The sequence below is a fragment of the Pempheris klunzingeri genome, chromosome 23 (assembly GCF_042242105.1).
Source record: "Pempheris klunzingeri isolate RE-2024b chromosome 23, fPemKlu1.hap1, whole genome shotgun sequence".
Lineage (NCBI taxonomy): Eukaryota > Metazoa > Chordata > Actinopteri > Acropomatiformes > Pempheridae > Pempheris > Pempheris klunzingeri.
Window position 1 is genome coordinate 8,007,748 of NC_092034.1, and position 15,739 is coordinate 8,023,486.

Genomic DNA, 15,739 nt, shown 5'->3' on the forward strand with positions numbered 1-15,739 from the left:
AGACAAAGATGTAACAAAATATTCAGGCAAAGAAACAAATCAGTAAGACTATAGATATTTTATATTTGTGTGTAATTTAATTGTAGAGTTGCTCCGATGTTAATAGTTCTAAACTGAATTAGATGCGCCGTGGTTTGCTAAAAGTATCTGACAGTGGGCATCTTAAACTCATGAACAGCGTTAAATAGATTAATCCATCATTATTAACATGCACACACAGAGAGAAGGACACAGTCACTTTGCATCATTATACTACTAAATGTCATCATTAAAGCCGTTAAATTATCTAATCGGGCCTGTTGCATCCTCTCAGCCAGATTCAGCCATCACGGCCTGCCAAAGAGCTGTTATCCACATGAGACACCATTGTTTTGAATGAAGACTTCTGGAAGTAATTGAATTCCTTATCCTATTAACAGTTTCTTGGATAAGGAAATTAAATTCCTTGTCCTAGAAATTGTTTGTAAATACCCAGGAGCACAGGTACACAGCTAACAGAATGTAAAAGAGTCATTAAAGGCAGCTTTATTTGGTTCATGCATTGGCAGGATAGTCGTTAGTTGTATAATAAAAATATCAAATGTGATGAAACTTTGGGGAAGAAAGCATATTTAGTTGTTTTCATTTTAAGCTGTGATCTCATTTCATCCATTTCCAAATAAACCACTAGAGGGAACTCTTCATCAGTCTATCATTAATGACACAGCAGCAAATAAGCAGCACAGTGAGTGATGAGGTGTAAGAAGTCGCATTCTTTAAATAAGATTTGAATTTAAGTTGGTCCTATAACTACAGGGTGAACAACAACCATAATTACCTTCATATAAACAGAACTGAACTTCCATATCCTCTAAAATGTCATGTGTCAACCTACTTTTCACAGTGTTTTCCTGACCTATATCAAAGCTTTATATCAACATTATCTGCTATAAAAAAGATTTTCTATCAAAGTTTCCTGTTCGTGAAATGTGGCCCAAACACCACCCCGACCACGCAGGTGATCACAAACAGCACCCAGAAGGTGACAGCCAGCAGCTGCACATAGATCAGTGTATTCTTGCTCTGCTGTATGACTTCCTCTTCGCCCACAAGGCCTGGCGCCGCGCCGTACGGCCTGTTCGGGTGCATCTGCTGCACCCGCAGGCTGACAGTGGGGAGGATGATGAAGCGGGTGTCCCTGCTGTCGCCCTCCAGAGAGAGCACCACTCTCTGGGTGACCGTAGCCAGGCGAGCTCCCATGGTCCCAGGCAGGTGGAAGGCCACAGGGGGCAGCCTGGCCAGGATGCGGGAGTTGCAGGGTAAGGAGAGGGCGTCCCCAGCCTCCAGAGGGGTGAGGTGGCGGCAGAGAGGGCAGGGGATGGCTGTAGGGCCGCAGGGTTCGGGGGGTACACAGGGACAAAGCTGGATCCTCTGGAGGCATTCTGTGCAAAAAACATGGAGGCACTCCAGCATGCGGGGGCATTTATTATGCTGGTTGTACTCCTGGTAGCAGATGGGGCACTCTACATCCATGGGGTCTCCAGGGGTGGTGCTGGGGCAGGGTGCTGCAGCAGCTGAATCCCCCTGCTGGGGAGCTGGGACAACATCCCCTGTCATGGTGGGAGGGAGGGTGATTGGATGGAGTTGGCTTGGGATCTCAGTGATGTGGATGGAACAGAAGATGGTAAAATCTGTAAAGAAAAACAACTTAAAGTCCACTTCTGATGGACTAAGAGAACTGCAGACGCTCAAGAGGCCTTTAAATGTTAGGATCTGCTCTCTCTGGGATGCTGCTTTCTTTCTTCTAAGTTTTATGAACAGATTCCACAGCCCATGAGTCATAGCAGTCATCCATTAAACCACTCAGCCATCCACCGTCTAACCATTGCCCCCCTCCCTTCCCCCTACTCACAATCACCCGGAGTCCATGTAGTGTGTGCTGGCCTGCACACTCAGAGCATATCCAGGAAGTCACATAAAAAAAAAAAAGAAAAGCAACAGAGGAGCTGTGAAAGGAAGCAATAAGTCACTGTAATGATACTTTCTGCATGTCCTTGTGCACGTTCATTTTTCTCCACTCAGATTTGCTTTATTTCAATCATTTAAAGGGCGCATGGGAAATCCAGGATCCAATGTTTTGGTGGACTAAAAGTCAGGATCTCTCATTTTAGGTGATATGCTTATTAGAGAGCTTATTGGGAGTTAGATGAGAAGATTGATACCACTCACATGTTTGTCTGGTCAATATAAAGCTACAGTCAGCTGCCACTTAGCTTAGTTTAGCAGAAAGAGTGGAAACTGGAGGAAGCAGCTAGTCTGGCTCTTATCTGCAATAATAAAATCTACCTACCAGCACCTCTAAAGCTCACTAATCAACATGTTGTATCTTGTTTGTTGAGACAAAAAGTAAGCTTTAGAGGTGTTGGCAGGTGGATTTTGTCAGCTTCGGACAGAGTTACGATGGCCATTTCCCACTGTATCTAGTCTTTATGCTAAGCTACGCTAAATAGCTGCTGGCTCCATCTTCATATCAAACGTATGGATATGAGAGTGTCCTCATCAAACTCTCAGTAAGAAAGCGAACAAGCGTGTTCTCCAAAGTGTCAAACTGCTCCTTTAAAAGGCATGAAATCCTCCACTCTGATCCAGTTACACTCATTATTTTCACACATTCAAGGTACATTTGAAGTTTTGTCTGCTGTATAAAAGCTCTGATTAATGAAACAAAGCGTTAGATCTCACGGGAAAGCTACAAGGCAACCCAAGTTCCCTCATGGGGAGGGACTGTTGCTCAGCAGATGGGGTCTCCTTTGAATTGATGCATGGCAACACACGGCCTGAAACCTTTTCCTTCATAATTCAAACACACATTCGCCGAATCAGAGCAGAAAAACATGATGAAATACAATTAACATCAAAAATTAAGCTCAAAAGTCACAACATATGTAGGCCTAAAGAGGTTGTCAAGGGAAATGTTGGATCCAGCAGTGAATGGCTGCTCTGCATAAATAAAGGAGCCCTCTTTTATCTATGAAGGCCACAAGGTTCAGTGAGATTATAGAAACTGGCAGCGATCCATCGTTACACACCATGAAGCAGACGTGAGAGCCACTTACCCACGGCACACCCCTTTGATCAAAGCACACTTTGACTCCCACCTCCGACCCAGGTACTTCCCCCCACTCCGTTCACACTTCTCCTCATGTTGGCACAGATCTCACCCTGGCAGAAATGTCCTCCTCCTTCCTCTGTGCTAACATTTACCCCTCAACTTTCTGCCTTGATATTGTGTAGCTGCTCGTCTGCGCTCGGCTCACAGGCAACCTCCTGTTTTCGCTCCGTCTCACCTGATTTTTACTCGTCCTCGTCTCCCTGTCTGGTCCCCCATGAGGCACCTCTGTGGTTTGCTCAGCAGTAATTAAACCCTTGGTGATGTGAAGGTAACCAGGACACACAAAACAGAAAATGACAGAGTGGAGTCTCTTGATCCCGACAACTCTTACTATACTCTCCTTGTGTTTTTATGCTTCCACACAGTCAGCATGTAGAAGTTTTAAAAAAGCATCTTGTGGATTAGGGTGTAATTATTCACATTCTTATATTTTTATGATTGAAGTGAGGTTGATTAGTATTGAGTGCCACAAAAAACTATTAGAAATGAATGTGCTCATCGCAGGGTGTGACATTCCTGTGTTTATTGAATTATTGACAGACGAATTACGTCACACAACCTGCACTACAGTACTTGTTGGACTTGTTGACTTTGGCTTGTTGGAATGATTGAATGCTTTCCTTGTCCTGTACAGACATGCTAGACACGTACTCGGGTATTTTTAGTGCAGTTGTTCGGTAAGCTATGACTAAACTAAGAGGTAAAAACACAGTTAACTTTCAAGATTCAAATCTGATTAATGGGACACTGGGCTCCTCTGGTTACTTTAGTTTCAAGTGAAAACTTTGTGAAAAAAACATGAAACAGGTTGATACAGGTTATAAATAATGAGAATTTTGTGTTCCTGCATAGGTTGAGAACCCACCAAGTCCCTGAAAAGCTAACATTTGGGAGTATTCACCAGTGATTTGCAGGCCAAACACAAACATTTAAGTGTGTTACAAAACCATCATTTACTTTTTCAGATTTTTAGGATGAGAAAATTGGCTCTCCTTAATTTAAAAACTAATTGGATTGAAAAATACACACTGAAAAAACAAGGCTATTTAAAGGATAGGTTCACTTTTTTTCACCTTCATCTTCATATAATACTCACATGACTGTACGTACATTGAAAGTGTTTTTGGTTACTCAGTTGTTGATCAGAGTCTTCAATTACCTTCAACAAGTCCAGTGGACTTTTGTTCAACTTCTATGGAATAACATTGATCTGGATGACTGAGAATCTTCACAGACAAGTTGTGAAACACCTTCTTTGAAAGATGTTACAGTCATTGTTGGGGGATAATATCCATTCAAATATCCCAGGATAAGTCATGACGATGTGATAGTGATCCAGACAGCCTGACCCTGAAACTCAAGCAACTAAATGGGACTCAGCCATCATTAATCAATCATTTTATTATTTAAACCTGTGCTGCTCCTGCTGTGATATGTCAAAATGTCAATTTGTTTTACAAAAGGTGAGAGGTGAGTAGGTGAAAACATGAACAGAGATATCATTTTTGTTACAGTTACTACACACCTGTGGCTGGAGGTGGTCATCCAGGCTTTAAAGTTGATGTAAAACGTGAAAAAAGTGGTATTAAGTGGTATATTTTCCAGGTGCAGGTGGCATGTTTAGCCTAGTTGTTGGCTCATCCTATGAGATACCCAATAAATTCAAAATTCAACTGTAGCGTGAAGGCTACCAGATACACAGCTCTCATATTTCTTTTAATCCAAATGAGGAATCACATTTTACCGTCAATGCCTCAACCATAAATGAGTGTATCCTATTCAGTAAATCATCAATAAGATATCATTACAGGAACCACCCTCTTTGATAAAAAAATATGCTTCACTGTAAGTTCTTTCAGTTTGAAAAGTTGTCTTTTGTAACACCAATCACCTTTACAGTCAGATCTATGCTGGAGGCAGAAGCGGGAAGGACACACACACACACACACACACACACACACACACACACACACACACACACACACACAGAGACAGGGATAAGTTGTGATTGTTGGCCAAGACTTCGGCGGAAATCACCATGAAAGGAACTCCGGCTGACTCAACTGATAGGAGGAGGGTTGTTTGGGGATTACCATGGAGAGGGAAGAGCTGACGTCACATCGCACGCACACACACACACACACACACACAGGAGTATCAGTGAGGCCAAACACTTCTGACTGGTTTTTACCTACCTTAAATATGGCTTTTGAGCCTTTATAGGGGCTCTGAAAGAAAACTCTTAATTCCCAATCCAATGTTTAATGATAGTATAATATAGTATGATATGTCTACACTATGTCTTGCACCAGTTTACAGGCGGCTGTGATTCAACAGGTTGTTTGGAGATACACACCAGGAGGCGTGTGCGTGTGTGTGTGTGTGTGTGTGTCATGGTGTGTTGGTCTATTAGGTATTACGTGTATTTTGAGCTTGGTGACTCATAGGTTTACTTTATTTGGCTCAGATCTACTACACGGTCCCTCCTACCACACACTTCCTCACATCCTGGGTTATAAGTCTGGACGGCTCACCTCGAGGTAAATCACTCAGAGAGCGGGAGGATGTATTCAGATCTAGAGTGCGGAATTTGTTACCGGGTCTATAACGCAGGTCGACGCTGTCCCCGGGAGCTCCACTGCAAACACAGCTTCTGTGAGGGCTGCCTGCTGACCCTGTCACGACCCCCGGGACGCGATGAGGGGCGCCTGGGAGCGGACAGATTAATCGTCTGCCCGCTGTGCCGACACACCACATCCATCTCCGGAGAGGGGGCGGTGAGATCCCAGCTGATGGTGGATGAGTGCGCCCTGGAGCGGCTGCTTGCTGCGGGAGTCCTCGACCGAGAGGAGGACCCGGAGGACGAGGACGTCTGTGACGACACCGAGAGGCCGACGCCTCCCGAGAGTCCAGCCGAGGAGAGCGACTCATTCTCGGCCTCAGGATTCGGGAGGCACCGGGGGCGTTGGAGGAAAGTTTGGAGGAAGATTTGCGGGAAGAGGAGAAGAGAAAGTAAGTCGATCGAGGACTGTGGTTTATGAGAAGTGCTTGTTGGCTAAATAAAGTGTACGAGGGAGAAAACATTAGGGAGCTCTTAAAATGAACATTTTTAGAATGAGGTTTGGTAGGTCAGAGTTGGGGCTATTACAACAGGCTCTTGTTTATTTAAGGCTATAAAGTTGACAGAATATGACACAGCTAGTTTAATGTTGAAGTACAATGTTGAGGATTTTAGTTTCAGGTTGAATTTCAGTTTCATTTCATAAAATCATGTAAACTTCATCTTCATGTAAACTTTCTGAAATAGTGCTGAAATAGACCATAACTTTATATGTGTAATTTTAACAGGAAGCTTTATCTTAAAAATGGTGGATTTTTTTCTAATGTGTCCTCTTGTCCTTTAACAGACTTGATGACCAACGAGGACCTGAGGAGCTTGGCCTTGATGTCCTGCTACATGTTTTAAGGAACCTACGGCTTCAGATACCCTGGATAATGTGATGCTTTGTTGTCAGTGCCTCTGCCACGGAACATGGACTTGATGATGATGAAACCTTGCTGGGAAGACATGTACACAGACAAGCACGATTTAAGTTTTGTAATCGCTAGTTTAAATGACGACCACTATGTAGCTGTTGCACTCAAACGAGGAACAAACAGAAAGCTTGCGAATCACCAAAGTGGCCCCATTTTAGGCCTATTACTGCACTAATGTATCTTATTTATTTTTTCATTAATGTATTTATTTTGATATATTTGTTACATATTTAAGGAAAAATTAAATTACTTCTGGTTTCAACTCACCTTTTGAAGTTTTTTTTGTGGATGTGTGCTGAATTCTGATAGTTTGGGTGATTCAGTATGTGTATTAAATAAAAAAACAAAACAATGGCCTTGTGTGTGAATTTGTGCAAAAATACAGTTAAAATGAGTCATTGCATCAAATCTAGGCTGAACTAAAAACAGACTTTACATGATAAAATTCAAGGAGGGGATAAAACTATCCTTGGATTGAAAGGAAATTGAAGACAAACACATAAAACAAATATTACACAATGAGATCAAATATTAAAGAAAATCTAATGTTTTCTACATATAATGGGCTAAAATAGGACAACTACCTTTCGCAGACAGCTCCAGGAAGTGGGTCACTTGAAGCCAGGTGAAAAGCGTTGCCTCCAATTAGACTCACAACCAGCAGCAAAGCGTCAAAGCTCAATGACTTACTTGTTTGACAAGTAAAACACATGGACTGACAACACTGCTACAGCTTATGTTAAAGAATTCTTGACAATCATACAAGCCGAGCTGTCAATAATGTTAGAAAGGTAATTATCACATTTTGCACCCTTTTTGCACATGTAATCATAAAATTCAACAAGCATTGGTTGTTATTTTTGATTGTCAGCACTTCTATTCCCATATATTACAAAAATGCTCATTTTTTCCTCCTCTGCAGACTCTTGTTTGTCTCTGTGCTGATCTTTGCAGCTGTCATGTCATTTATCATGTGTTCAGATGCTGCAAGAGGTGAGAGCAAGCAGGCCAGTGTATGGCAGGCCAAAACTGCAGTGTATGCAGTTTCCGTGAGCTAATTCTCATCTCTCTCAAAAATGTCTTGAGTTGCACGTGTTGGCTGATTGGATTAGATGGAGGCTGACATATTTGCTCCCTTAAAGCTGCAGCTAAATGTTTTAACAATGTCATCTGGCATGTCTTTAACTTGGCAAGCCAGCATTGAGCTTTGTTTGGAAATGTAACAAAAATGTAGAGTGATAAGGGTTTTATTTATATGAGATTTATAGCAAGTTATACAAACAAATCTGGAAATGTATTTGATTGTGAGGCATAGTAATTCCAGGTTATATTTAACTAAATGAGGGTATAAAATGGGCATGTAATATCAAAATGACGTACTAAAGATAAAACCATATAAATGTAAACAAATGTAAAGAATTAAATGAGAGCTTTAACCTGAAGGATTTTTCTTCTGATATTTTTACGTATTTTTATTATGTAAATTATGTGGAATTAGAAGGAATGAATTATTTCTCTTGTACTTTTTGTTTTCCACCTTTTAGCCAGTCCAATAATAACTCGAGTGAAGCCCAAAGCCCTGAGACGACTGTATACTCCATACAGTCAGCATCGTCCCCTCTCTGCTAGCCTGCTATCAAGTGAAACTGGACTCCAAACTGGAACTAATGGTGAAACTGAGACCAGCGGGAATTGTAGAAAGGCCACGTCAATCATTGACCATCAATCAAACCCTGAGCGGTTTACAGAGGGTAGCTTTGTTTACAATCAAAACATCCCTGATAACGGACAGTTTCGAGCAGGAATGACAAGAGTTCAGAGTGGAGTGAGGCCAGCGAGCAGCATTTCCACCAGCCATGGAGGACAAAGCTTTGAGAGAAGAGAATCCAGTATGAGTTACCACCCCCTCTCTCAGAAAACAGCCCAGAGTGGAAATTCATACCCAGCGATCATTAGAGAGTCATCTCACAAAGAAGCTGCCAGACCCTTTCATCAGGGCTCTTGTGCTTCACATGTGTGGGACCCCAGAGATGCTCAGAAATCCTATGACGAAGAAAAAGTTCTTGGAAAAGACTCTCCAAAGGTGGCTGAAGATAAAACAGCCTGGCAACCATCTTCTCTTTTTTCATCCCAAACAGCTAGATATTGGAGTACTTCACTGCCAGTGTCAAGAAGGCATTACAGCGGCTATAAAGAGACAAATGAGCTCTCTGCAGCTGGAGCGCAGAGTGCATCTAGAGGGAGTCAATCAAGCACATTTCTCAGCTTTGCAAGTCAAACTGCCCCTCATGCACCATCAGTCAGCAATGGCTTAGACGCCTCTGTTATTAAAAGCAATCCAAGCCCAGAAAAACTGACATCATCCATCACAGATTTCTCCCAGAGTTTGCACTCGGTGAGCAGCAGTGAGACACCCAGGCACAGAACGGTCCTGTCTTATCTGTTCAAGGAACTCCAGACGTCTTCTGGTGGACATGAGAAAGCTGAGACCGGGGACAGACTCCAAACTTTTCCCTCAACACCACATAAGCGAAGGCCCTCTGATGCACAAGTTTCCAGCAGGTTTTCTTCACATTTTAAACAATCACAGAGAGAAGAACCAACCACGGAAGTGCAAAATCTGTCTGATATTGCCAATGCACCGTATCAGAATGCCAATGTGGCCCAGTATGGCCCTCAGATACATAGTTTTACCAAAAATCAACGCAGCCCACCAAAAACTCCTGCTCCAGGGACAGACAACACCATGAAAAGTTTTGCCCCTATACCTCGTGTGCATTTCCAGGGTGACTACGCCACCAGCAGCAAGAAATCTGTATTACGTAGCCTGATTAATACAACCACAAGAGGATCAATGCATGCTTACAAACCTGGACAAACCATTAAAAAAAACAGTGGCTTCAGAGGATTCCAGACTCCTGCGTGGAAAGCTGTGAAGGAGCCGTCGATCTTCTCCTCCAGTGGCTCTAATGAAAGGGCCGACTCTCGACGATACAGCTTTGACAAAGGAAAGTTTAAAATCACAAACAGATACCCCTCTTTGTCACCAAAGTATAGTTTTAGTCGGAGAGAAGCATTTGCAACAGAGAGGACATCCACAAATTACTCATCATCCCCTCTTGGCACTTCAGATCTCGTCCACACCATGATGTCTGCAAGGCAGTTGACACCAAGATTTAAGGGAGATGGGCCTCTGCTGCCTGAAAGTGACGTCGGTACGGACAGCAACCCAGATCGCAGATGGTTCAGCGTCTCCAGAAGAACATATGGCCTCAAAGGATTTGGCACTCGACCACTCGAGGGAGCCAAACCTTTAGTTAGTGAACCAGACAAGTCTGCCAAAGCCCAGCAGGGATTTGGAGGTCTTAAACTTAGCAGCTGGCAACCAAAAAGCAGCAGGATTCACAGGTGGTACAATGAAACAGGTGAAACAGAGCCAGGCAGCAGCCACGTATCCACGATGAGTCAGAATGAGCTGAGCAGTGAGCACCTCAAAACACTTCCAAAGACACCAGAAAGCATTGAATCAGACACCAGATCTACACCCAAGAAATATAAGAAAAGTCGCAAAATCTATACTTCTCACCCAGGATTTCACCCGGTTCAAAACAGACCTGGAAATGCAAATAACAAAACACAGTTGAAGTACAAAGAACCAGAGCCGACCACAGCATCAGTTAGTTACATCTCCTCAGCTTTTATCACATCAGCAGGGAATCTCACGGTTGAATCCAGCCCAAAATCTGAACCCAACACAACCAAACCTTTTGCAATGAGGGCGAGCCTGTTCCACAGCTCCACCAGCAGCACAGTGAGAGGGAAACGTGTGAAAGGAAAACGCAAAAAGCTCAACGAATCAACCTCCCCGACAGGTAATGCTGGACATTTAGCCATAGTCAGGCTTCCCAAGCGGCCTGCCAGAGTCAAAGCTGTCACGTACACCGATGTTCTCGGAAGTGCTTCGTTCAGTGGTGTCAGAGCTACAACCCAGATACCAATCACACCAGCTGATAAGGCTTATTTCCAAAACACTACGGCTGCGAACAAGCAAAAAGGAGCGGCGGCTCATCGGCCCTTAGAGCCTGAGGATGCAGCGCACGGCAGAATCCACACGAGCAGAGGTCTTGAAGCACATGAGGGAGAAGATTCCAGTCGTTCTGAGGGAAACAGGACGGCTGTTAGAAGTGATAAACTAAACATGAAAACATCTGATTTACCCCCAGATGATGAAGGAAGTGGAAGTGGAGGTGCTAACATGTCTCATGTTTTTTCAACTGATACTACAAAGAGCGAAGATTTGTTAGGACTAGACTACCTACGACTGTCAACTGGGAACATCTCCTTCAAGTCCATGAAACTGTCTCGTACCGAGAAATGAGAGAGGAACTTGAACTGTGATGTGGTTTGAACGATTGCAATAAAAGCTGGGAAAGTACTTGTGAGTTTGTTCTTGGGTAAACAATGGCTGCTACTGAATCACTGGAAAAATTTTGTACAACTCATCCATTTAAAAAAAAAAAAAATGTTCTCAAAGACATGACGTTGATAAATAATATGCAGTCTTGGTTGTTGATGTATGTGAATAGTTAGTAACAAGGAGCTTCAGTTGGTCGCCTGGGAACTTTTATGGCTAAATACTTCTGCTATAAACCCGCTTTATAAAACATGTTTTCAATGTCAGTTTTTGTACGCATAAACAAACTGATGTAATGCGTCACTTGGTGAGCTTTAGTTGTGCTCACAGGCTGATTTTGTTACGTTTGGGGAGAGCCAGTCAGGCTGTTCCCCCCCTCCCCCCTGCTAAGCTAACTGGCTTTTGGCGCTAGCTTCATGTTTAGCTAATGGATGACAAGTAGAGGTAACACTACACATTTTCTCATCCTGAAAGCAATTTAACAAAATGACGAACTGTGAGCACAATAACAACAGCTTTACAATATAATAAAATGCAATATAAATACAGTTAAAGCCTAAAAATGACCACAGAAACCAAAATATTGGAACATTACAATCTTTCAAATGCACTCTTAATACAGGGCTATCTAGTAAAACATATTGTTCATAGCTAAAACAATTCAACAATTTCAAACAGTAACTATTTTGATAAATGATTAGTCACTTTTGAAGCCAAAATGTCAAATATAGCTGGTGCCTGCTTCTTGAATGTGAAGGTTTTTTTTTTTTTTTTTTGCTTTGTTTTATTTTCAATTAGTAATACATAACAATAAATTGACCATATGGTTTAATAATAAAAAAATCAAAGATAGTGTTCTCTGAATGAAAAAAAGGCTTAGGCAGAAGCATAAGCTTATTTAATACTATCCTACATTTAATACTTAGCATTAACGTTAACCTCACTACAATGACATGAAATATATGATGAAACAGAAACAGATAAACATCCTATTGTATATGGTAGTAGACGGAGTATCTTTCTGGGCTGTTTAAAATAATGTTTTACAGACAAAGCCCTCTGGTTTTCCCATTGTTTCATACATTGTGGTAAAAGCCACTCATCTGACACGACCAGCAGGTTACAAAATAGGCTGGGGATGATTTGAAAATACTATAAATCACATCTGGTAACACAGCATTTTTATTAAATGACGCCCTCCGGCTCTGACCTCAAGCCCCCTCCTCTCCTGGGAGAAACCAAAACCTTGTGACGAGTGGAAAATCAGCAGAGGTCAAACATGGATTCCTGAGCGTAACTTTTGCCTCATTTGGCAAATAATTTGCCAATAACGTGATGTCGAGTATGAAGAGGGGAAACGAAGGAAGGTCATTCCTGAGGCTTTTTATAAATTGATTGTATTCCCATTCCTTGTGTCCTCATTTTCCAGGCAGGCAGTGGCTATTCAGTGTGCTGACACAGATTTTCCATCTCCTCCTTTGAGCTTACAAGGAGGGTTTCAGCATGCTGGTCTATGTGTTAACACACTATGAGATGGAAAAACCTGATCTGGCCCTTTGTGAGAAGGTCTTTGCCAAAGCCATTAACAAGTATACAAAGAGTAATTGAAGAAAACAAGTAATTCTATGGTTTGTTTCTATTGATTTAAACCATAAAGGAAACACAGACTGTAATGGAAGTGGTTTGTTAGTTTGCAATCAAAAGAAGTATGCTGCAATAAGCTTACCTGTACTGTTAGTGGCGACTGAACTGGCTATGGAGCGTACCTGACCTCATCTGCATGTACAGCAAGAGCAGATTTTCCACTAGATGGCGATACTCATCCATTTTGTCACCCCACGTGGGACCTAAAGTACTACATGTTGTAGTTCTCATGCTGTGGCGTCCCATTGGGCTGTGAAGCAGAGGGATTGTACAAAATAAAAAGAAGACAAGATGAATTGCCAAATGATTGTGATGGATTTTGGTCTTTTTAAGCTTTTAAGAGCAAAACTGTTGGTTTTTCTTCTACACTTGTCAATTACCCAACCAAGCATTCAGTTTCAGGGGCACTGGGTCCACGCTAAGCCGACATCACAGCTCCCACCAAGTCCATTCACACCACCTGACCCCTCACTCTTTCCCAGTCTGCCAGCTCCACCTAAATACCAGCGCTACTACTACTTGTTCTCGATCTACAAGCTCAAAGGGGCCCCACAGCAAGGAGAGGGAGGGAGGGTTTGAGGGGATCTGCCAGTCAAAGTTAAACACATTGTACATTGGATTAACCCCCCTCCACCCCAGCACCATCATACCAATACCCGTGGAAAGCAGGACCATCCACTTTCCCATAGAGCTGAGAGGTATTTAGGTGATATGATGTTTTGAGGTTTCCGCCTGCTGGCATGTCAAGGCGTTGGCCTGCCGGCTCCTTCAAAGTTCCCCTCTTTCTGTGCTGTCTTTTGTGTAGCTGAGTGTTTGAGCGTCTGGTTCACACACTCCCTTCTTTTCCAAGTGTGTGTACTCGCCGATAATATTCCCTCAGAGTGTGTGTGTGTGTGTGTGTGTGTGTGTGTGTGTTTATCACAGACAGTGTGGTGTTCTTTTGCAAAGCCGGCCCTCCCCCCTTTCCTACTGTGAGGGGAATTCTGTACCATGTGTCTGCGGTTTTCAGGGAGCTTTCAAGGAAAATAAAGCACACAGGCCTCACAGCCACCAACCCCCCCCCCCCCCCCCCCCCTTCAACTCCACCACTCCTCCAAAACGCCTTCCTCACCTCCCTCCTTCCTCCCCTTCTCGCCTTCCCTCGCTCACTCACTCCATGTGGCACTTTTTGACGCTTCCGACCTCCCTGTTTCGCAGCAGCAACTGAGCGACGAAGCTAATTTCACATGCAGCCTGTAACAGAGACAAATCCATAATCATGGCAAACATTCTCTTATGAGGCGTGAGAGAGAGAGAGAGAGAGGGAGGGAGGGAGGGAGAGAAAGGGTGAGAGAGAGAGTGAGCGTTAACTGGTGGGGAGGAAAGGAAGGGGAGGGAGGGAAAGACAGAGAAAGGCTTTTTGTTTGGCTAAGTACACTATGTGAAAGAGGGGGCGGTGAGGAAAAGAGAGCTGGAAATACATTAGAAGACGGTTGCATCGGCTGTGGCACTTGTGGTTCAGATTACCTCACATGGCATGCAGTGGCTGGACCCAACCATCAGATCCACTTGGTTTGACCGTGACTGTGTGTGTAAACTGACTTTATTGAGTCTACAGTGTTTAACTTTGCCCTAAAACCTATATGGAAGGACTGGGGAGGGGGGAAAAGAGGGAAAGTTGGGAGGATTAGCAGAGGCAGCTTGTAGTGTACAGACTGTAATCCAGGGCTTTATTGGCTCGGTCAACATAAAGTAGGTTCACCTAAGCTAAAACACCTGTAGCATTACTTATCTAGTTTATTATGGCAACTTGCCACAGAGAAAAAAAACACAAAATCTGGCTCTACACGTATCTGAATCACCGTAGCTACGCTTCCTGTATCTTAACTCACACTTGACCTATACTGTATGTTTGAATGAGTGCGAAGGATGGGAAGGAAGCAATCTAGGAGCATGAAATACCACTTACATTAACATTCCCACATCTGCTATGGGAGCAAAAGCTATTTCCGTGTCCTACATCCAGCGAGCTTCCTGTGTTCTGCGCCGCGAAGGAAGTCATTAAGACAGGAAAACTTCCTGTACTGTTGCCAAAATGTAGCAGTACGGACTATATGTGCTCCATAAGGGGGGGGGGGGCAGAGATGTAAACAGCATAAAAATAGCTTGCGACATACATCTGACTGGATACTGAGACCATTTATATATACCAGGTTGTTGAGACATGTTTTCACTGGGATGAGCAGTCGCGTAAAAGAGTCTTATCTGTGTCGTCTATGATGTGATCTTAGCTTTTGCATCACTGCATCTCAGGCAATGCCCTATATGTGCAAAAACAGCTATTATTGAGCTAAACAGAAACATAATGTAGCCCAGTGCAGCTTTTCTCTTTCTGCGTCTTCAGTGCTGCCTGTAGTTTCTTACAGTTTTGGCATGTGAGCCCTTAAAATGAAACAGTTATGCCTGAAAAACCCCCTCTGCGTGGAGCTTTGAGCAGTTCAACAAGTGTTTTCCCTCTCAAACTGCTGAATTTGCAGAATTTTTAGAGACCCCAATATGTAAAAGCTTCTGCATTTTACGAGAAAAAAGTAAAGGCTTGATAAAAGCCTGGTAAAATGAACATGGCTTTATTGTTATCCATTTAATCATTATCCATGTCCTTTGGGAGGCCTTGAAACCAGGCTCGGAAACACTGTTGTAAAGTGTTAACATCCTGTAAATTATCTAAACAACATCTGAACAAATTACACCTTCGTAAATTTCTGAAAAGTTGCATCAACACCTCTAAAACAGTCTGGATATACTGAGGTTCGAAACTCATTAATTAGCCGTAGCAGTTCTGGAGCTTTTTAATCATACCACATGATCTTCATCAGCAGACGGAGGTGTCATAGAGTTGCTCACGTTCAAATGTTGTCTGGCCACTAAATGGGCCTTGTGGGTAAAGCGTTGGATTAATTCACAGGAGACCGTGCAAGTACTCCTGTGTTCACCCTGTGGTGTGTAAGCAAGTG

At 43.0% G+C, this 15,739-nt stretch overlaps 2 protein-coding genes across 2 annotated transcripts; one reads left to right on the plus strand and one right to left on the minus strand.

The window, feature by feature from the left end:
* Window positions 1–945: 945 nt before the first annotated feature.
* Window positions 946–1,596, minus strand: LOC139223238 (RING finger protein 228). The gene has a single exon (XM_070855216.1). It carries the CDS (start codon window positions 1,594–1,596, stop codon window positions 946–948), a length of 651 nt encoding a protein of 216 aa, XP_070711317.1.
* Window positions 1,597–5,676: 4,080 nt separating this feature from the next.
* Window positions 5,677–6,954, plus strand: LOC139222950 (RING finger protein 227). The gene is made up of 2 exons (XM_070854863.1): window positions 5,677–6,163; window positions 6,559–6,954. Exons 1-2 carry the CDS (start codon window positions 5,716–5,718, stop codon window positions 6,615–6,617), a joined length of 507 nt encoding a protein of 168 aa, XP_070710964.1. The 5' UTR covers window positions 5,677–5,715; the 3' UTR covers window positions 6,618–6,954.
* Window positions 6,955–15,739: the final 8,785 nt, after the last annotated feature.

Coding starts and splice junctions, on each gene's coding strand:
- LOC139223238 (XM_070855216.1), bottom strand. CDS start 1,596: ATGACAGGGGATGTTGTCCCAGCTCCCCAGCAGGGGGATTCAGCTGCT.
- LOC139222950 (XM_070854863.1), top strand. CDS start 5,716: ATGTATTCAGATCTAGAGTGCGGAATTTGTTACCGGGTCTATAACGCA. Junction 6,164..6,558: donor CGGGAAGAGGAGAAGAGAAA/GTAAGTCGATCG, acceptor GTCCTTTAACAG/ACTTGATGACCAACGAGGAC.